The following is a 23,082-nucleotide window of genomic DNA, read 5'->3' on the forward strand; positions in this document are numbered from 1 at the left end:
ACAAAACTGTTCAAGCAGCTCTCAAGGGTAAGAATTAGCATTGTATGATGATAGTGTTTTGAATGGGGTTTATGTTATGAATATAAATTTTTCTGGTAAATTTTCATGCAGCTTAAAATTCAAAATATCTCCTCAAGCCAACTTCACAAAATGATGTGGGATTTAATTGGTTGGTTCTGACTACTTTGGGAGTGGTCGTTTTCCGAAGAAAAAAAACTGAGCAACTACTTTTCATCCGTTCACATTTAGTCAATCAGATATTTGATGGCAACAGCAGATTTCAGTCATCATTTAAGTCAATCACTAATCATTGCACTACAGCCATGCGATACTCTGAGGGTTTTGAGATTAATGCATTCAAGGTGCGACACAACAGAAGTCTGCTGGGCACAGAAATTAATGATGCTATTAGGAAGAACGTTCGTATTGGTATACTAATAGAATCTGCTATTGTAGGCAATGGAAACAAAACCACGAGCGACATTCAAAATACAGTGGGATGTTACAATGGGAGAGATCGGGTATGAGAAGGATAAACTAACTAAATGGCTTTTTCTCATCCTTGATTTTTTTTTTAATGCTACTAATGGTTGGGGATATGAGCTTGAAAGAGCCACTGATTGAGACAGCATGATAAACTTGTACCAATGTACACATATAATGACTCAAATCGTTAAAACATCATGGGTAAATAGCTGATATTGATTCAGTTTCTTCACATGGCTGGACTCCAATTCCTTCAAGCCAAATTCCCACAATGGTGTTTAGTGCCATTATTTAAACAAAAAAAATAATAAAATCAACCAAGCAAACGTAAAGTCACCCATTATTCTTTGACAGTATTTTTTTCTAAAAGGTGCTGCAGCTGTGAGCTTTCTTACTATAGTCAGTTTCTGTGATGTACCTAACTTGGTTTCTGTAAAATCAGATCCTTTAATCAGGAATATTACTGAGTAGGTAAGCACTCTTCTGATTCCTGGCAAATTTGGAGAGATGGGTAAGACGATTGAGGCCACAGTCACTGCTGATCTGAAGTTGCGCATGTAGCAGCTTGTGTTATTTCAAAATATCACAAAGTAAAGCTTTGGATGGGAAAGATCCATGCAGGTCATCAAGCCGAATTATTCCAGATACCATGCCACACACAGCCTATCAAACACTGCTTGTGTATTTAATTGCCTGAGGGAGTGTTTTACACTAGTACTCGGATCATAGATCACTGAGCATGGCTCCAGAAAATTCAACGATTTCCACTTCACAAAAATAAAGATCGACCAATTAAACAACGGTGGGATAATAATTGCTAGCTGAGAAACTATTCCTTCCTTATTGAACGTTCCTCTCCGTCATGTCTCTGTTAAAATAAATCAATTAAAATGGGACCTGTACCAAATTCCATTTTCATCACTGAATGTGCTGTAATAGAATGCAGAAAACTGGAATAAGTTAAACTGAAAATTTATTAAAATGAAATTTAAATTATTTACCAGAGAGTGGTTAGAATGTGGAACTCACTACCACATTGAGTAGTTGAGACAAATCGTATAGATACATTTAAGGGGAAGCGAGATAAGTAAACGAGTGAGAAAAGGCCTTGGGACGTTTTACAGCGTTAAAGGTGCTATATAAATGCAAGTTGTTTTTGTTGTTGAATACAAGGATATACTGATGGGGTTAGATGAAGCAAGGTGGGAGAAGGCCTGTGTGGAGCATAAACACCGGCTTAGATCAGTTGGGGCAAATGGCCTATTGCTGTACTGTAAATTCTATGCACTATGTAAATAGGCCCTAGATATCTGACTGGAACTGAACAAACACCATCAATTGAAAATGTCGACACCTTTCAACGGAATGAGAGAAGTGGAGTGCATAATCTCTCCAACTGTAAATTTACTGCCAGCACTCACCCATTTTCCCATCCTCCACAAACAGCACACTGAGTGGAATCAGACAGCTGAAGTAGAAGACATCAATGCTGTTTTTCACAGCCACCTGAAATAATAAAAAAAACAGGTTAGCCTTATTGGAAAGACTGACTACTTTATTAAAGCAGACCAAAGTCATGGTAAATAACTTGCTTCTCAGACTTAACCCAAGCAGACCAAAGTCATGATGAATAACTTGCTTCTCAGACTTAACCCAAGGCAAGTTAATTTTTTACGGACACTCAATACTTTCAACTTTGACAGCAACACTGCATTCAGTGAGAGAAGGTAATGTATATGAGCTACACACAAGAAAAATCAGCCTCCTGTGAGTAGACTTTCCATTCTTCATGCACCAGATTATCCTTCAGCAGTTCCACAACCTTGCTGTCAAGGGAATTATGGGTTTACATTCCTGCTCAGCTTCCGTAGCCTGACCTGCTTAATGGGCCTGAAATTGTGGCCTTTCCGGGTGCGTATGATGTGTGCACGCACCTGTAGAAGCCCCGCAGGTTTCGGGTTTAGGCGTGCATTGTGCAAACTTCTTTTGACAGATTGCATGTACTCCCAGGAGAAGGGCCTTCGCGAGCGGAGAGATGGGCTTATTTGACCAACGAATGTCCTTAAAATTCTTACGGCTGGTAAAAACCCTGTCCATTAAGGTAAGTTTATTTTTATCCCTATTAAAACATTTAAACATTTAAAAAAAAATAAACTTTTGTCTGAAACATTCCCTCAGCGGCCGTGGTGGGATTTGAACTCATGTCTCCCGATTATTAGTCCAGACCTCTGGATTACTAGTAACATAACAGTAACATAACCACTATGCTACCGTTTCCTACATTACAACACTTCAAAAGTGTTTAGTTGCCTGTAATGTGCTTTGGGACGTTGAGGCCATGAAAGGCGCTATATAAATGCAAATTTTTCCTTCTTCTTACAATCACACAAAGTCCAACTAACAATTGAAAGTATACAAGGCATGTTGGTACACAGATTTAAATCACTAAGAATTCGAGAGACACAATTGACCATTACACCAGTGATAGCATGCCCGTTTTCTTCTCGAAATCCCCTCAAGAGTTCCCCAATCTCCCTTGATCTCCAAAGACTTTGAACATGTTGTCGCCTCCCAAACCTGTGCCCATCTTTCCCGCTACTCCACGTTTGACTCTTTCTAATCAGGTTTGCACCCGGAAACAGTCTTTACCAAGGTCACAGATTATATCCTTTCTGATTGTGACCATGGTGCATTTTCCTCCTCAATCGCTCTGCAATCTTAGACACAGCCCACCATATCATCCTCCTCCAACGCCTCTCCCTCTGTTTTTAGCTCTGTTTGGTTGCGCATTTTACTATCCAATCGTAGTTTGAGCGCCTCCAGCAATGGTTTCTCTCCTCGCCCTGTAATAGGATGCCCCTTGGCAATATCATCTGAAGACATGGGGTCAGCTTCCACATGCACGCTAACAACATCCAGCTCTACTTCTCCACCACTTCCCTGGATCCTTCTATTACCTGTGTGCTGGAAGACTGCCTGTCCGACACAGTCCTGGATGAGCCCCAATTTTCTCAAGTTAAATATTGGGAAGACTGAAGTCTTTGGTCCCTATCTCAAACTTTGTACCGTTGCCACTGATTCCTTCCACTTCCTCAGTCACTGTCTCAGGTTGAACCAGACTATTTGTAACCTGAGCTTCTGACCCCATATCCTCTCCATCACAAAGTCCGCCTCCTTTGACCTCTGTAACAGACGCTTTGGTCCCCATCTCAACCCATCTGCTGCTGAAACGCTCAGCCATGCCTTTGTCAATCCAGACTCGATTATTCCAATCATCACAAGGCCAGCCTCCAATGCTCTAGACGTATCTAAAACTCTGCTACCCATATTCAAAATGCACCAAGACCTGCTCACCCATCAATCCAGGCCTTACTGACCTACACTGGCTCAAAGTCACCAATTTAAAATGCTCATACTTTACTGTCCTTGACCCTCCATTAAGCCCCCGCAGCCCCCCAATACTCAGCGGGCTCCCTACTTTGAGTATTTTGCCAGTCACATTTCAAAGGACTACTATGAATGTATGCAATGATTTTGAGGAGAGTGTTTCCTCCTCTTCCCTAGTTTTTACCCGCAGTGGAACAAACTCATTTCCATTTGTTGCTTTCCAATTGGCTGCAGGAGTGGTGGGTGGGGGGTGCTTATAGAGCTTAAGGAAGGGTCAAGGACAGTCTGTTCTTCCAACTTTAGCTATCTAACCTTCCTAAACTCCTGCCTCTCCACTGCCTGCTCTCCTTTAAGACCTTTCTTGAAACCCACTCTTTGACCAAACTTTCGATCACCTCTCCTAGGGCCCAAATTTCCCCAACCTCTTTTTCTGGCGCCCTCACTCAAGCTGCGCCGCTTTTGTCTGCCTCCAAGCGCCAAAAAAAAGACCTCCGTATTTTGGCCACTCCCCAGCCTCTCCCTCGTCGTGGCGCAGCGTGGCCAATTGATTGGGGGCATGTGCAGTAGCTCATGGCAGGCCGTTTCTGCAAACACGCGCTGCAGGCTGTGTGGGAGGGGCCGAAGCACGCTGTCCCTAGCCCTGGTCGAATGGGCTCCCTCATCGGCGGCCCGCTGCCTTCCCTAAGGTAGGACTTCTATTTTTTGTGTGTTATTTATTGATTGCTTATAATTTTGGTCTTGGTGCTTTAGGGGCAGAGTTCCTTCTTTTTTTATTTGTTAATTAATTGCTTATTACTTTTTGTGCTTTGTTTGGTGTTTGTTGGTGCTTTAAATGTAGTTACTTGCGCTGATTCCTTAACTGTAAGTAAGGTCTTTCTTGTGCGGACAAAAGTGGACACATACACTGCCCTAAGTTAGTTTAGTACAACTTTTTTCTGTCCAAATTGGCATAAATGGTGTAAGTGGCTGGGAACGCCCCCTTTTGAAAAAAAAAACTGACCCAACAAAAAACCTAACTAACTCACTTACACTGGCGTAAATTAAGTAGCCATATTTGCAACTAAAAAGATACACCAGAAAATTCAAGTTACACCAAAAGAAACGGTGCAACTCATGGGGAAATTTGGGCCCCTAGTATCTCCTTCTCTGGCTCGGTTTCCATTACTGTTCGATTGTGCCTCGGTGTAGTGCCTTGGGATGTTTTGCGACATTAAAGGTTTTGGATAAATGCAAGTTGTTGTTGCCAACCAAGCCAATTGGAAAGCAACAAATAAAAATGAATTTGTTCCTCTGAGGGCGCAAACTAGGGCAGGGGGAGAGGAGGAAACAATCTCCCCAAAATCATTGCACACATTCACAGTAGTCATTTGAAATGTGACTGGCAAAATACGCAAAGCAGGGAGCTCGTTTTGTCTGGAATGGTGATTATTCTGTGTTGCAGGATATACTTAAAGGTGGCGGTGGGAGCAGGGGAGAAAGAGTTACGGAGTTAAAAAGCTCCATTATAAAAAGCTGTTAAAATACTGAAGATTTGTTTCATGTTTTTGTGATTAAATTCACACACTACTTAAGGATATTCGACAGAATGGCCAATGAAGAACCAAACGCATAGAAAATCAGTTGCAAACTGCAAGGAAAATAATCACATTACACAAAAACAAACTATCTTAAATATTACTGAGGTAACAGCCTCATTGTAAAAATAAACGGATTTAAAATGAATACAATTGATTAGTTTCCCTTTTTCTGGAACTAGATTGTGGGTATTTTTACAACACTTGGTGAAGGATTTCAATGAAGCTGCATCACTCAACTAGAACCTGAATCCTAGTTTATTCTCATATACCATAATTAGTTTATAGTTTCTAGGGTCCCTTGCAGGTTGCTTTTCACAGGCAACCATCTGTAACCAACACAAATCAATGATGTAGCTCATGGAAGAGTTTATAATACAAATCAAATGGTATCAGTATTTATGACATAAGAATCATATCCATTATTGATAATCCTATAAGCAATGAGAGGATAAAAGGACATGAAAAACATACATTGAGAAAGAAAATGGAAATAAAGAGGGAAATAAGACAGAAGAGCGCAGAGAAAAATGGTGCAATCCATTGCACAGAGAGTGCGTATGGGGAAGTGAGATCTTGAGGCAGCCTCATTAGCAAAAAAGATCTTTATTTACATAGTGCCTGTCATCACCTCAGGACATCCCAAAGCGCTTTACACCATTCAATAAGATCATGGCTGATCATTCCCTCAGTACCCCTTTCCTGTTTTCTCTCCATACCCCTTGATCCCTTTAGCTGTAAGGGCTATATCTAACTCCCTCTTGAATATATCTAGCAAACTGGCATCAACAACTCTCTGCAGTAGGGAATTCCACAGGTTAACAACTCTCTGAGTGAAGAAGTTTCCACTCATCTCAGTCCTAAATGGCCTACCCCTTATCCTAAGACTGTGTCCCCTGGTTCTGGACTTCCCCATCATCGGGAACATTCTTCCCACATCTAACCTGTCCAATCCCGTCAGAATTTTGTACGTTTCTATGAGATCCCTTCTCATCCTTCTAAACTCCAGTGTATAAAGACACAGTTGATCCAGTCTCTCCTCAGATGTTAGTCCCGCCATCCCGGGAATCAGTCTGGTGAACCTTCGCTGCACTCCCTCAATAGCAAGATTTAGGAGACCAAAACTGAACACAATATTCCAGGTGAGGCCTCACCAAGGCCCTGTACAACTGCAGTAAGACCTCCCTGCTCCTTAGAAGATGAGAAGGATTTAGTAATGGGAAATGTGGAAATGGCTGAGACCTGAAACAATTATTTTGCTTCGGTCTTCACAGTGGAAGACACAAAAACCATGCCAAAAATTGCTGGTCACAGGAATGTGGGAAGGGAGGACCTTGAGACAATCACTATCACTAGGGAAGCAGTGCTGGACAGGCTAATGGGACTCAAGGTAGACAAGTCCCCTGGTCCTGATGAAATGCATCCCAGGGTATTAAAAGAGATGGCGGAAGTTATAGCAGATGCATTGGTTATAATCTACCAAAATTCTCTGGACTCTGGGGAGGTACCAGTGGATTGGAAAGCAGCTAATGTAACGCCTCTGTTTAAAAAAAGGGGGCAGACAAAAGACAGGTAACTATAGGCCGGTTAGTTTAACATCTGTAGTGGGAAAAATGCTTGAAGCTATCATTAAGGAAGAAATAGCGGGTCATCTAGATAGGAATAGTGCAATCAACCAGACGCAACATGGATTCATGAAGGGGAAATCATGTTTAACTAATTTACTGGAATTCTTTGAAGATATAACGAGCATGGTGGATAGAGGTGTACCGATGGATGTGGTGTATTTAGATTTCCAAAAGGCATTCGATAAGGTGCCACAAAAAAGGTTAATGCAGAAGATAAAGGTACGCCGAGTCAGCGGAAATGTATTAGCATGGATCGAGAATTGGCTGGCTAACAGAAAGCAGAGAGTCGGGATAAATGGGTCCTTTTCAGGTTGGAAATTGGTGGTTAGTGGTGTGCCACAGGGATTGGTGCGCCACAGGGATCGGTGCTGGGACCACAACTGTTTACAATATACATAGATGACCTGGAGGAGGGGACAGAGTGTAGTGTAACAAAATTTGCAGATGACGCAAAGATTAGTGGGGAAGCGGGTTGTGTAGAGGACACAGAGAGGCTGCAAAGAGATTTAGATAGGTTAAGCGAATGGGCTAAGGTTTGGCAGATGGAATACAATGTCGGAAAATGTGAGGTCATCCACCTTGAGAAAAAAAAAAAACAGTAAAAGGGATTATTATTTGAATGGGGAGAAATTACATCATGCTACGGTGCAGAGGGACCTGGGGGTCCTTGTGCATGAATCCCAAAAAGTTAGTTTGCAGGTACAGCAGGTAATCAGGAAGGCGAATGGAATGTTGACCTTCATTGCAAGAGCGATGGAGTACAAAAGCAGGGAGGTCCTGCTGCAACTGTACAGGGTATTGGTGAGGCCGCACCTGGAGTACTGTGTGCAGTTTTGGTCACCTTACTTAAGGAAGGATATACTAGCTTTGGAGGGGGTGCAGAGACGATTCACTAGGCTGATTCCGAAGATGGGGGGGGTTACCTTATGATGATAGATTGAGTAGACTGGGTCTTTACTCGTTGGAGTTCAGAAGGATGAGGGGTGATCTTATAGAAACATTTAAAATAATGAAAGGGATAGACAACATAGAGGCAGAGAGGTTGTTTCCATTAGTCAGGGAGACTAGAACTAGGGGGCACAGCCTCAAAATACGGGGGAGCCAATTTAAAACCGAGTTGAGAAGGAATTTCTTCTCCCAGAGGGTTGTGAATCTGTGGAATTCTCTGCCCAGGGAAGCAGTTGAGGCTAGCTCGTTGAATGTATTCAAATCACAGATAGATACATTTTTAACCAATAAGGGAATTAAGGAGTATGGGGAGCGGGCGGGTAAGTGGAGCTGAGTCCACGGCCAGATCAGCCATGATCTTTTTGAATGGCGGAGCAGGCTCGAGGGGCTAGATGGCCTACTCCTGTTCCTAATTCTTATGTTCTTATACTCAAATCCCCTAGCTATGAAGGCCAACATACCATTTGCCTTCTTCACCGCCTGCTGCAAGTGCATGCCAACTTTCAATGACTGATGAACCATGACACCAAGGTCTCCCCCTTTCCTAATCTGCCGCCATTCAGATAATATTCTGCTCTCGTGTTTTTACCCCCAAAGTGGATAACCTCACATTTATCCAGATTATACTGCATCTGCCATGCATTTGGCCACTCACCTAACCTGTCCAAGTCACCCTGCAGCCTCTTAGCGTCCTCCTCACAGCTCACACCACCACCCAGCTTAGTGCCATCTGCAAACTTGGAGATATTACACTCAATTCCTTCGTCTAAATCATTAATGTATATTGTAAAGAGCAGGGGTCCCAGCACGGACCCCTGCGGTACTCCACTAGTCACTGCCTGCCATTCTGAAAAGGACCCGTGTATCCCAACTCTCTGCTTCCTGTCTGCCAACCAGTTCTCTAACCACGCAAAGCAAAGCTAATTAAATGGATTGTTCCAAGTGGCAGCATCCTGTATGCTATCAACTGGAACTTGATGGAGATGCCCAGGAGGTAATCATGGAATGGGTGGGATGGCCCTTAATCTGCTCTCGGGCTTCTTCCTTGTAAGATGAGCACAATGTGTGATGCACTTGCACCTCCATTTAGTGCTCCTGCTGGTCACTCAGATGAATGCAGTTCAACTCCTCTCCACCCATTACCCCCTCAAACAGACAGAGCCACATCTTGCCTCTACCATAGAATCATAGAATAGTACAAGCACAGGAGGCAGCCATTCACAGCCCATCGAGTTGGTTTCTATGACTAGAAATATGCTTAGCCCAACATTTTTTCATAAATGATTTTACAGATTGCATTTAGAATTTTTACATAGCGTCAGCAGCACAGAAACAGGCCATTCGGTCTAGCTAGTCTACGCCGGGGTTTATCCCCCACATGAACCTTTTTCATCTAACCCCAACATCATAGTCCTTTTCCCCTCATCTGCTTATCGAGCTTCCCCTTAAATTCATCTATGTTATTCACCTCAACTAATTCTTGTGGTAGCGAGTTCCACATTCTTACCATTTTTTCGGTAAAGATAACACACAGCATTTGATGCTTGCAGCCTTCATGTGCAGAAAAAAGGTCTGCCCCGTCAGCACGAGCAGTATAACAGCAGGCATTTCCATTCCAGACTCCTGCATGGTTTTGGATGCTGAGCATGGACTGAATCACCAGGTCTGTAGTCGGTAGAGTAGCTGCACTGAGAGATATTAACTCATACAAACCAAAAGGTCCCATGCCAATTCCAGTCTGTGCCAGGATAGCTTATCGCTGTAAAGGAGGAAGCTGAGGACTATGATCAATCAATCAAGATCAGCCCTGGGTGTTTTGCAGCCTGGAGATGAGGGGTAGATGAGATGAGATGAGCTAAGCATCGGCCCATGCCTCTGCTCAACACCTCTACCACAGTGCTGGCAACATGAGTAATTCAAGGGGGCAGGGCTGGGGCTGAACTTGAGCACAAGATCACAGCACAACATTTTGTGTGCTCCAACAAATTGTGCCACCCTTCCGCCTATCACATTTAGAGCAGGATTAATAGCCTTGGCCATTACTTTAATAGTTAAGTGGCCATCAAACCACTCAAGAAGTGCAAAATGGGTGTTAATACAGCTGAGTCCTGAGGAGCCAAATTTGTTCTGGTAAAGCTGAAAAAATCCTACAGTGGAGATCAAACTCTACTTTACAAACGCATCTTACATTTAAAGGGAAGCTAGATAAATACATGATGGAGTAAAGAATAGAGGGTTATGCTGATAGAGTGAGATGAAGAGGGGTGGGAGGAGGCTCGTGTAGAGCATAAACGCCAGCCTGGACCAGTTGGGCGAAAGGCCTGTTTCTGTGCTGTATATACTATGCAATTCTATGTAACTCACTCAGCAGAAACTGAAGTTAGCATTTGTATTAGTTATTATTACAATAAATGCCGATTTCTAAAAGTGGAAAACATGTCAGTAAATGGCAATCAAATTTTGACAGAACGGCGCTTTTAAAGATTTTGGGGTTCTCTTTTGTGAATTATAACATTGTCCTTTGATATAACATTGCAAGTATATTCAGTGAATGCGTTGATATGCAAGGTTTTAATTGACAACTTATTCTCTGTCAACAAAAACAACTCACTCAATTCACCAGACACATAATTGTGTAGTGTGAAGCCTGTAAAAAGTATGACTAAATATGCCTCATTCACCATAATTATAACAGATTACCAGAATGGTGTTGCATTTTAGTCATTACTGGTTATTGCATATTCGATGATGTTGTTAGTATAAGCAACAAATGATTACATACTTGCTACACTGGTGGAAGTGCATGTTTCTTCCACACACAAAGGGACCCTTTCTGGGGCTGCATGCCATTTCCACTAAAATGGAATGGTCATATTCTAGTACACAGCATATTCTGGGTAGGGACATCCACCATTCGGATCCAGAATTGCGGAACCAATCCTGTTAAGATCGGGTTGGGAAGAACTGCGTTTAGAGCAGGGAATTGATAAATGGATTGCTACAAGTTCCTCGGCATCATTTTCGCACATCTGTAACCACGAGAAGTGTAAGGTGTAAAGTGTAAATGCACAGGCGCAAACCACGGGCTACAAAGTACTTTTCTCCTGGGTTGCCAGTAGCAGGGCTCAGGAGACCATTCCGGGAGAATCTTGGACAATCCGGGAGGGTTGGCTGATATAAAAAACCTCGAAAATACTGACATAAAAAAGCTCATTCACCAGAATCTGTAATAATAAAGTTTGGGCAGTACTGATGTTCTGCATGAGATATCCCTGGCACACTTCGTAAAATACTGTATGAACTCACATTTAGAAGGCACGCTAAGTACATCCAGGGTCAGATATTGCACCATTTGGCTCCTCCAGTTTGATTTAATTTGAATTTTATATTCTCAACACATTCCCAATTTCAGGAACCTAGATTTTTCTCCCTTAAGAAAATAAATGTTGCTGGGATACAATTCCTTGGGGGTATCTGGATAACTAATCTACGTGTCCATTCTGCAACTGGGAGGCCAGACTGTGAGCTTTGGTCAGGCTATTTGATGAGGGCAGGCCCCAGAGCCAAGCCTATTCCTCACTTGGCACGCACACACCACACTTTCCAGTAAAAGATGTTGCATGACAATCAGTAGTGGGAACTCTGGCTTATTTTCCCCTTCTTACTTTACTCAGGGACAGTTGCAGCACCTCGAACACTGTTCTGGTTTAAGACCAGCTAATTTAACAGCATGGGGATCTAAAAGAAAAAAGACTTGCATTTATATAGCACCTTTCACGACCACCGGACGTCACAAAGCGCTTTACAGCCAATGAAGTACATTTGGAGTGTAGTCACTGTTGTAATGTGGGAAATGCGGCAGCCAATTTGAACACAGCAAGCTCCCACAGGCAGCAATGTGATAATGACCAGATAATCAGTTTTGTTATGTTGATTGAGGGATAAATATTGGCCAGCACACCGGAGATAACTCCCCTGCTCTTCTTCAAAATAGTGTCATGGGATCTTTTACATCCACCCGAGAGGGCAGACGGGGCCTCGGTTTAACTTCTCTTCCGAAAGTGCAGCACTCCCTCAGCACTGCACTGGAGTGTCAGCCTAGATTTGTGCGCTCAAGTCCCCGGAGTGGGACTTGAACCTACAACCTTCTGACTCAGAGGCGAGAGTGCTACCCACTGAACCACAGCTGACACAACTTGGTGTGTTAGGAGTTAGTGCTGGGGAGTAAGACTGAAATTTAAATAAAAATGTTAACCTTCCAATAAATGGATGCAAAATTAAGTAAATCCAACATTTCGTTCCTTGCAAGCCATTTAATGAATAAAAATGTATTTGCTTTATTGACTTGGATGGAACATACTGATAATTTATTTCACTATTCAATCCCCACAGCCTGCTAGCGTATGAAAGTGTTAATCACAAAAATATTAACACTTGGATTGTCTTTTGACACCGATGTGCATCAGCAGCTGCTCATTGCCAGCTGGATGTATTTCATGGACATTTCAATATCCTTGCTGCTTATTAATACCGTGCGACCTTTAAATCAAAATGTATAATGGCAAAACTGCTGCTGCTCTGGGATGTGGGCAATTATTTTTTCTACATCCAAATGGCATCTGCAATTATCAAATAATTGTCTATTATAATTCAGGCTACCTGTGGTAAATATTGATTTTTGGATATTTGAATCCAGTGCTTATTTGCACAGTGTGCAATTTCATTACAACTAAAGTCCAACTGTAATAACAGTTAGTCTTGAAAGTACCTCAACAAAGCAAAAAAAAGCTCCTGCAACAGAGACTGACAATATATGTGCATTTATACATTATTAACAATGCAGACCTTTGTCACAAATTCACATGACAGATATGGAAGATAAATTGCTTCTGCTGAAGAGAACACTCACTCGTTCAGTCGTGCGAATACTAACCATCGGAGGTTACAGTGGCCACATGGAGCACCAGGAGATATATATTTACAACTCTGTTTAATGCACAGTGACATCAATTCACTTCATTTCTCGATCAGAAGCTTGTTAGCATCATAAATGTCACAAAACGAAAGAGAATATAGTCAGTAATGAATTAAATACAGCTACTTTAATCTGGTGAATGGATCGAAGCTGAAATTCTTTAACTTTACTAATATGAGCCCTTTCTTCTGGCAGATTCCGTTTGCATGTCATCATCATAGGCGGTCCCTCAAAACAAGGATGACTTGCTTCCACGCCAAAAAGGGCCGAGTTCACAGGTGTTTCAATGAAAGACCCGAACTACATCCTGAAGAGTGGAAGATGCCTGTGCGTGGATTTTTTTTTTTTAACGTGGGGTGGCCGTTGCATACCAGCCACCAAAAGGGCTTGACAGAGCTAGGCCTTGGTCCAGTGGCAAGGGTTATCCAAGACGACTGGAGACCAGTTCTGCTGCACGGACCTAATGCACACACATATCGCAGTGTGGGCTGGCCCGTGCTGCCCTTGGGGCCCCTAGCCCCGAACTTACACGTCCTCTGGGCCCCGATCACTGCATATACTGGCACGTGTAGTTATTTTTTTACAATAGCCCCAGATAGGTTGCAAGAGTTGTTGTGGTTTGTATTATACCACGTGACCCTAGACTGACCCGCTGTTTGACAGCGCTCTGGGCCTTCATTCATCGTTCACTGGGTTGCAAGATGTCACCAGAGCTGTGATTCAGCATTGTTCACTTTTCTTCTCTCACTGTCCAGGGAAGACAAAGCAAGGGAATGCTAACATAATACAACGGTCGTGTTCAGGAAAGCTGGGAGAGCTCGCAGGAAAGAAAGCACTGTTTTTTCACTCGTCACGGACACATTAAAGAATGAGATTCTATGCCATGTAGAAAGCTACTTAAATGACTTTCATCGCATTCAACAATGGCATGGTTTGGAATTCAATACAGAGTTCGGAATTCAAGTAAACATGTTTAAAAGGCCAACTTCAAGGAAATCCTGAAAGTTTGTGCAAATCAACTGGGAGTGGGATTGGATAATCCTAGACTAGACAAAGCACTTGCATTTTATAATCACAGTTTGTGAATTTTGAACAGTCTGTATCAAATTCCCAGCCAGCACCTATTCTCTGCATCCTTTTCAGATACTGACATTTCTGGAGTTCAGATCATGCTCAGGATATACAGTTCTATGAAGAAAGTAGCACAAATGACAAAAGAATAGTTACATTGTTAATGTCGGCGCACTCTGGCTCAGGAAATGCTCTTCATTGACATCTTGCCTGCTTCCTATATTTACACAGCAGTCCCTTTCATCTGGGTGTTTAACGTATTAACTTTACCGAGTTTCCACCTCTTCTGTTCCTCCCCCATCCCTGCAGGGGTCCTCATTAAGTCTTCATTGGATATGGACTTAATGAGGACACCAGCAGAGAGGGGGAGGAACAGGGCCAAATTAGGAACGGCAGCATAGTGGTTATGTTACTAGACTGGTAATCCAGGTCTGGACTAATCACCCAAGAGACCCAAATTCAAATGCCACCACGGCAGCTAGGGAATTTAAATTCAGTTGAGTAAATAAATCTGGAATTTAAAAAAAGCTGGCATCAGTAATGGTGACCATGAAACTGCCGGATTGTCGAAAAACCCCATCTGGTAAATTAATGCCCTTTACAGAAGGAAATCTGTCATCCTTAGCCAGTCTGGCCTATATGTGACTCCAGACCCACAATGTGGTTGACTCTTAACTGCCCTCTGAAATGGCAGCTCACCACCACCTTCTCAGGGCAATTAGGGATTGACAATAAATGCCGGCCTTGCCAGCAACGCCCACGTCTGCGGAACAAATTTTCTTTAAACTACTGAAATCCCCCAGGAATGTTTACTAATTGAAATAGGGTTATCATTTACCAGATAGTCATCTGTAATGTGCTCAAAACTTTTTGCCTTCCAGCTTCCACATAAGCACCAGGCACAAGGCTAATTCGCGGGGTATCTGGATCACAGCACAAGGCTAATTCGCGGGGTATCTGGATCACAGTACAAGGCTAATTCGCGGGGTATCTGGATCACAGTACAAGGCTAATTCGCGGGGTATCTGGATCACAATACAAGGCTAATTCGCGGGGTATCTGGATCACAGTACAAAACATAGACAATCCAAATTGCTGCCCATCATCACAGTACTTTCGATACAGATTGCAGTGTCTTACCTGAAGATTATTCAGTGGCTCCATTTTCATCACTGGGCCAATGGTGTTCAGTGGTAAGGAAATGTCAATGCTCTGGTTTGGCATCAATGGAGTGTGAATTGGAAGTGGCGTTGTGGGGATCACGCCAAAGCTAGAAAAAAAACAGAAAGTACATCAGACAGGTTTGTATTTTTCTATCCTCTCGTGTCTTCCTGAGGTAGTCGCCACCCCTGGAACATATCTGCTACCCAAGCCTGGGTGGGAATCAAGTCCCTGATTCAGATACCCATCTCAGACTCACACTCGACACTGAGCTGCTCTGGAAACAGGTACCTCCATCCACCAAATTGGCAAGTATGGCTTGCTCCTATTTCTTATGTTGGTATTGGGGAGTGGTCCCTACGCAATGCTGAAAGGGGAGGGGAAGATGCGATTGGTGGTGGGATCACGCTGGAGGTGGCGGAAATGGCGGAGGATGATCCGTTGAACGTGAAGGTTGTTTCCGCCATCTCCAGCGTGATCAACGAAGCTCAACGCAAGCTCAAGGAACAGCACCTCATCTTTCGTTTAGGCACTTTACAGTCTTCTGAACTCAACATCGAGTTCAACAATTTCAGAGCGTAACCGCTGCCAATCCTTGGCTCCCTTTCTCTCTCTCTCCGCTCCGCACCCCCCCCACCCCGCCCCCCCACCTCACCTCAGAGCTTGTTTCTTTTTTTCTCATCTCTAATGGCAGCTGATCATTATTCCACCTTTCACACCCTATCTTGACTAATGTTTTTCCAACTCCTTGCATTACCATTTCAATTCAGCCCATCATCCCTTTTGTCTCTCCAGTCTCTCCTGTCTTCCACCCTATCACAGACCTTCCCTTTTGTTCTTTCTTCCCCTCCCCCTTTCAGTGCTCATTAAGAATCTGTTCTGACGAACACTCTCCAGTTCTGACGAATGATCATCAACCCGAAACGTTAACTCTGCTTCCTCTCCACATATGCTGCCTAATCTGCTGAGATTTCCAGCACTTTCTGTTTTTATATTAGATTGTCTAGTTTTCTCAGTACATTACTGAAAAGAGCACAGTGACACTCCAAGGTTTGCTTCAGGAAGTGAGGTCCGGGACTTTGCCGAGTGGGTAGACAAAATCTTACAATGGGAAGTGGAGATGCCACAGGATCATGTAAGAACTAGTAATGTATATAAATATAAAATTGAGGTCCTACAAAGGGAATTTCAGGAGCAGAGGAAAAGCCTGTAGAAAAGGACTTCCAGGGCATTCTGAGATTACTCCCGGTGCCATGTGTCAGACCTGTAGTAGGGACGGACAGATTAGACAGGTCAATGCATGCTGAACACATGGCGCAAGAAGGAAGGGATTCAAATTCTTAGCTCAATGGGACTACTTCTGGGGGAGGGGGGAGGAAAGGATGTACCATTTGTCTTCATCTAAATAGAGGAGGGATACCCATCTTGGTCAATAAGAGAATTGGGGAATACCTAAACTAGAAAAGCAGGCGAGGAGGAAGTACAGTTTGGACCATCAATTAGGCATGATTCAGGTCAATACAGCAAGGAGGACAAGGGATAATCCAAGTGGCACTTACATGACTAGTAGGAGCACAACAAATAAAATATGAGAGAGCTAATATATTACAGGAGTTAGTGAAATGACCAAGGAAGAGGTGAATTGGGGAACAAATCTGTAGTGCTGTGTGGGCTTGGAGAAGCAATAAAAGGGGATACAATGGCTCGATTTATCAGGGAAGATATATACGCCACTGAGAGGAAGGAACTGGGAATGGGTACAGAATCACTTTGGGTGAATCTGAAAGACGGAAAGAGAAAATGTTGGTGCTAAAATATATTGCAAACCACCACAAAATAAAATAAAAGGTGGATATACGGCTGATTGAGGTCAGAAAAGAGATTAGTGCCAATGCCTCAGTCATATTCCTGTCACAGACTGGGACTTAACGAGGAGAGACAACCTGCAAGAAAGTTTATTGAAATATTTAAAAATCTTTTAAACAACAGTTGAGGGAACGCACAGGAGAAGGCAGCACTGGATTTGCTCCTAGTGAGGAGAGACCAATAAGCCAAGTTTCAGTGAAGGAACTTGCGGGGACTAGAGATCATAAATTTGTTAATTTTAAGACTAAAATGAAGCCAAGAGGGATAGTAAAAACTATTAAGAATTTGGATTTTGCGAGCAGCCTTTGTGAGGGGATGAAATGCTGCACAAAAGAAGTAAAATGGGAAAAACTATTTAAAGGAAAGGATGGGGAGGGAAAATGAGAGTGCTTTAAGAAGATATTTTTGCATTAGAGGCCGGTTATCTCAGAAAAAAAAATCAAGGATAAAACCAACAGAGAAGGTGTTGTGTATCTGTAAAGCATTCACTCCCATGTTCTGCCACCAGGGAGCTCATCCCCTGAAGTCCCAAGGGATCCCAGCATCCCTTGGGAGCACTGTATATAAGCCGGCCCCTCACTCTGGAGTGTCTTATTAAAGACTGAGGTCACTGTTACTTTAACCTCCCTGTGTGCAGCCTCATCTGTGTTAGGAACACAATAAGTGGCGACGAGTATACGAATCCAACGCAAAGATGCGGCAAACTGTGGGCATCCTGGAGAAGTTCTCGGAGGGTGAGGACTGGGAAGCCTATGTCGAATGGTTAGACCAGTACTTTGTAGCCAACGAGCTGGACGGAGAAGGAAGCGCTGCAAAAAGGAGAGCGGTCCTCCTCACAGTCTGCGGGGCACTGACCTACAGCCTCATGAAGAATCTTCTGGCTCCAGTGAAACCCACAGATAAGTCGTTTGAGGAGCTGTGCACACTGGTTCTGGAGCATCTTAACCTGAGGGAGAGCGTGCTGATGGCGAGGTATCGGTTCTACATGTGCCAGCAATCTGAAGGTCAGGAAGTGGCAAGCTACGTTGCCGAGCTAAGGTGACTTTGCAGGACAATGCGAGTTTGATGGCTACCTGGAGCAAATGCTCAGAGACTTTTTTGTACTGGGCATTGGCCACGAGACCATCCTACAAAAACTTTTGACTGTAGAGTCACCGACCCTCAGTAAGGCCATTGCGATAGCACAGGCATTTATGTCCACCAGTGATAACACCAAACAAATCTCTCAGCACTCAAGTGCTAGCAATGTTCATAACTGGAACTGTGTTTGCGAGCAGAAATGTACAGGGCAGAAACCCCGAGTCTGCAACTGTCAGCAGGCCTCAGGTGACCCAGATGACTCAGATTCCCCAACAAAGGATGAATGCAAGGCAATTCACACCTTGTTGGCATTGTGGAGGCTTCCATTCAGCCTATTCATGCCGCAAGAGCTGTGGAACAATGGGGCACCTCCAATGAGCTTGCAAACGAGCTGCAAGCTCTGCAAAACCTGCTAACCACCACGTGGCAGAGGAAGATCAGTCCATGGTGGATCAAAGCAATTTCAAGCCTCAGAGAGAGGAGGCAGATGCTGAAGTACACGGGGTGCACACATTTTCGACGAAATGTCCACCTATAATGCTAAACGTAAAATTGAATGGCTTACCCGTAGCCATGGAACTGGACACTGGCGCTAGCCAATGCATCATGAGTAAAAAGATGTTTGAGAGACTGTGGTGCAACAAGGCATTCAGACCAGCCCTGAGCCCCATCCACACAAAACTGAGAACGTACACCAAAGAGCTCATCGCTGTCCTGGGCAGCGCCATGGTCAAGTTCACCTACGAGGGCACGGTGCATGAACTGTCACTCTGGATTGTCCCGGGCGATGGCCCCACACTGCTTGGAAGGAGCTGGCTGGGCAAAATCCACTGGAACTGGGATGATATCCGAGCGCTATCACATGTCGATGAGGCCTCATGTACCCAAGTTCTTAACAAATTTCCTTCCCTTTTTGAGCCAGGCATTGGAAACTTTTCCGGGGCGAAGGTGCGGATCCATTTGGTCCCAGAGGCACGACCCATTCACAAAGCGCGAGCGGTACCTCACATGATGAGGGAGAGATTTGAAATCGAGCTGGAATGGCTGCAACGTGAGGGCATCATCTCCCCAGTGGAATTCAACGTGTGGGCCAGCCCGATTGTTCCAGTACTCAAAAGTGATGGCACGGTCAGGATTTACGGCAATTATAAAGTAACTATTAATCGTTTCTCGCTACAGGACCAATACCCGCTACCTATGGCAGACGACCTATTTGCGACACTGGCAGGAGGCAAGACGTTCACCAAGCTCGACCTGACTTCGGCCTACATAAAGCAGGAGCTGGAGGAGTCTTTGAAGTGCCTCACCTGCATCAACACGCACAAGGGACTGTTCATCTACAACAGATGCCCGTTTGGAATTTAGTCGGCTGCAGCTATATTCCAGAGAAACATGGAGAGCCTACTCAAGTCGGTACCACACACGGTGGTCTTTCATGATGACATATTGGTCACGGGTCGGGACACCGCCAAGCACTTACAAAACCTAGAGGAGGTTCTCCAGCAACTGGATCGCGTAGGGCTGCGGCTGAAGAGGTTGAAATGCGTCTTCATGACAACAGAAATTGAGTTTTTGTGGAGAAAGATCACGGCGGACGGCATTCGGCCCACAGACGCCAAGACAGAGGTACACGCCCAGGCCACAGAACGTCACGGAGCTGCGGTCGTTCCTGGGACTCCTCAACTATTTTGGTAACTTCCTACCGGGGTTAAGCACCCTTTTAGAGACCCTACATGTGTTATTGCGCAAAGGTGAGAACTGGGTATGGGGAAAAAAAAACAAGTAATTGCTTTTGAGAAAGCCAGAAACATTTTATGCTCCAACAAGCTGCTTGTATTGTATAACCCGTGTAAAAGACTTGCGCTAGCATGTGACGTGTCGTCGTTTGGAGTCGGGCATGTATTACAACAAGCTAACGTTGCAGGGAAGTTGCAACCTGTCGCCTATGCTTCCAGGAGCTTGTCTAAGGCCGAGAGGGCCTACAGCATGATTGAGAAAGAGGCGTTAGCGTGTGTGTTCAGGGTAAAGAAAATGCATCAGTGCCTGTTTGGCCTCAAATTTGAGCTGGAAACCGATCACAAGCCCCTCACATCCCTGTTCGCTGAAAACAAGGGGATAAATACTAATGCCTCAGCCCACATACAAAGCAGGCACTCGCGCTGTCAGCGTATCCGCCACAGGCCAGGCACCGAGAACTGTGCGGATGCTCTCAGTCGGCTACCATTGCCCACCACGGGGGTGGAAATGGCGCAGCCTGCAAACTTGTTGATGGTGGCGCAGCCTGCAGACTTGTTGATGGTCATGGAAGCGTTTGAAAATGTTAAATCACCTGTCATGGCCCGCCAGATTAGGACTTGCACCAGCCAAGATCCTCTGCTGTCCCTAGTAAAAAAAACTGGGCCAGCATCCCCATTGAAATGCAAGAGCTAATCAAGCCGTTCCAGCAGCGAAAGGACGAGCTGTCCATTCAGGCAGCCTGCCTGTTGTGGGGTAACCGCTTAGTGCTACCAAAAAAGGGCAGGGAGACGTTCATTTCGGATCTCCACAGCACACACCCGGGCATAGTAATGATGAAAGCGATCGGCAGATCTCACGTGTGGTGGCCCGGTATCGACTTTGACTTAAGAATCCTGTGTACGGCAATGCAGCATATGTGCTCAGTTGAGCAATGTGCCCAGAGAGGCACCACTAAGTTTGTGGTCCTGGCCCTCCAGACCATGGTTGAGGATCCATGTCGACTATACGGGCCCGTTTCTCGGTAAAATGTTCCTGGTGGTGGTGGATGCTTTTTCAAAATGGATTGAATGTGAGATAATGTTGGGAAGCACCGCCACCGCCACCATTGAAAGCCTGAGGGACATGTTTGCCACCCACGGCCTGCCTGACATACTGGTCAGTGACAACGGGCCATGTTTCACCAGTGACGAATTTAAAGAATTCATGACCCGGAATGGGATCAAACATGTCACCTCGGCCCCGTTTAAACCAGCCTCCAATGGGCAGGCAGAGCGGGCAGTACAAACCATCAAACAGAGCCTTAAACGAGTCACAGAAGGCTCACTCCAAACCCACCTGTCCCGAGTACTGCTCAGCTACCGCACGAAATCCCACTCGCTCACAGGGGTGCCCTCGGCTGAGCTACTCATGAAAAGGACACTTAAAACCAGACTCTCGCTGGGTTCACCCCAACCTGCATGATCAGGTAGAGAGCAGGTGGCAACAACAAAATGTAAACGATGGTCGCGCCACTGTATCATGGGAAATTGATCTGAATGACCCTGTTTATGTGCTAAACTATGGACATGGTCCCAAGTGGATCGCGGGCACGGTGATAGCTAAAGAAGGGAATAGGGTGTTTGTAGTCAAAACTAGACAATGGACAAATTTGCAGAAAGCACCTGGACCAAACGAGACTGCAGTTCACAGACTGCCCTGAGCAACCCACAGCAGACACCACCTTTTTCGAGCCCACAACACACACCCAAAGGGTCAATGATACCACGCCGGACCAGGAAATCGAACCCATCACGCCCAACAGCCCAGCAAGGCTCACCTAGCAGCCCTGCAGGGCCAACAACACGCCAGCCCAGCGAGGGCACAGCCAACACACCAGAACAGACATTTGTACCGATGCGGTCCACCAGGGAAAGAAAGGTTCCCGACCGCCTCACCTTGTAAATAGTTTTCACTTTGACTTTGGGGGAGCGGTGGAATGATGTGTATCTGTAAAGCATGCACTCCCATGTTCCGCCACCAGGGAGCTCACCCCCTGAAGTCCCAAGGGATCCCAGCATCCCTTGGGAGCACTGTATATAAGACGGCCCCTCAGGCTGTTCCTCACTCTGGAGTGTCTTAATAAAGACTGAGGTCACTATTACTTTAACCTCCCTGTGTGCACAGCCTCATCTGTGTTCGGAACAGAATAGAAGGAAAGAGACATTAGGGAGAAAGGACATGGAAAGTTCTAAAATTTGCAGGAAAGGACCAAAATAAGGAAAACTGCAGAATCCAGCAGAGGAGAGTATAAAGGCTAATGAGATACAAAGATAGAAGGAAAGAAATTTAGCAGAAAATATTAACAAATAGATCAGTACAAAAGAAGGATGCGAGGGATGTTGTGCTATTTACCAGTGGCAGTGAGGAGGTCAGGGAAGTGGCAAAATTAATAAATTATTTTGAGACTATTTTTACTCCTGAAAGATGGGGAAGGGGTGGGGGTGGGGGGAGGTCTTAGGTCTGGTATATGGGAGCGAGGCAGTGGATGTTATCCATCTAAATTTCAGAAAGACATTGGACACTATCCCATACAACAGGCCGATTCACTGAGTGTTTGCCCGTGGGATAAAAGGTAAAGTATTAGGCTGGACCAAAAGCACAGATGAAAGGTAGACACAACAAGGGAGTCAGTAGACAGGGAGGAAGCAGTGGAAACAGTTGCCTGTGGTATTCCACAGGGATCAGTTTAGGCCTGCTAATGTTCATCATTTTTTGAAATGATTTAGAGGATAGAATATTGTCCAAAATGTCCACGGTTGCAGATGACACCAAGTTGGGAGCAGTGACTAATGATGTTAAGCAATGTGTGATAATCCAAAATGCAGGTTTGGTCAATGGGTGGAGGTGTGGCAGATGACATTTAACACAAATAAGTGTCACGTCATGAGACTAGGTAGAAGGGAGAATGTGGAGTGCACATTATATGATAACATGCTTGAGGTAACAGTGTTCACTGTTAAAAGAGAATCAAGAAAGGAAATAAAATATTGGGATGAACAGCTAAATCGAAGAAAGCAATATTGAAGTTGTAGCTGGCCTTAGTGAGGCTTCATTCACCTGGAGCACGGTGTTGAGTTTTGGTCTCCATATTACAGGAAAGATGTAGATTGTTGACAGGAGTCCAGTGAGG

General features: G+C 44.5%; 1 protein-coding gene across 1 annotated transcript in view; it reads right to left on the reverse strand.

Annotated features, from left to right (window-relative positions):
- The window catches only part of ap2b1 (adaptor related protein complex 2 subunit beta 1), a 249,959-nt gene that overhangs the window by 81,055 nt on the left and 145,822 nt on the right, over positions 1-23,082 (reverse strand). The window contains exons 18-19 of the mRNA XM_070856807.1: positions 15,210-15,339; positions 1,908-1,992 (exon numbers count right to left, since the gene is read on the reverse strand). Coding sequence (XP_070712908.1) covers positions 1,908-1,992; positions 15,210-15,339 — 215 coding nt within the window. The remainder of the gene's footprint in view (positions 1-1,907; positions 1,993-15,209; positions 15,340-23,082) is intronic.

Source organism: Pristiophorus japonicus, chromosome 16 (genome assembly GCF_044704955.1).
Source record: "Pristiophorus japonicus isolate sPriJap1 chromosome 16, sPriJap1.hap1, whole genome shotgun sequence".
NCBI classification, from domain to species: domain Eukaryota; kingdom Metazoa; phylum Chordata; class Chondrichthyes; family Pristiophoridae; genus Pristiophorus; species Pristiophorus japonicus.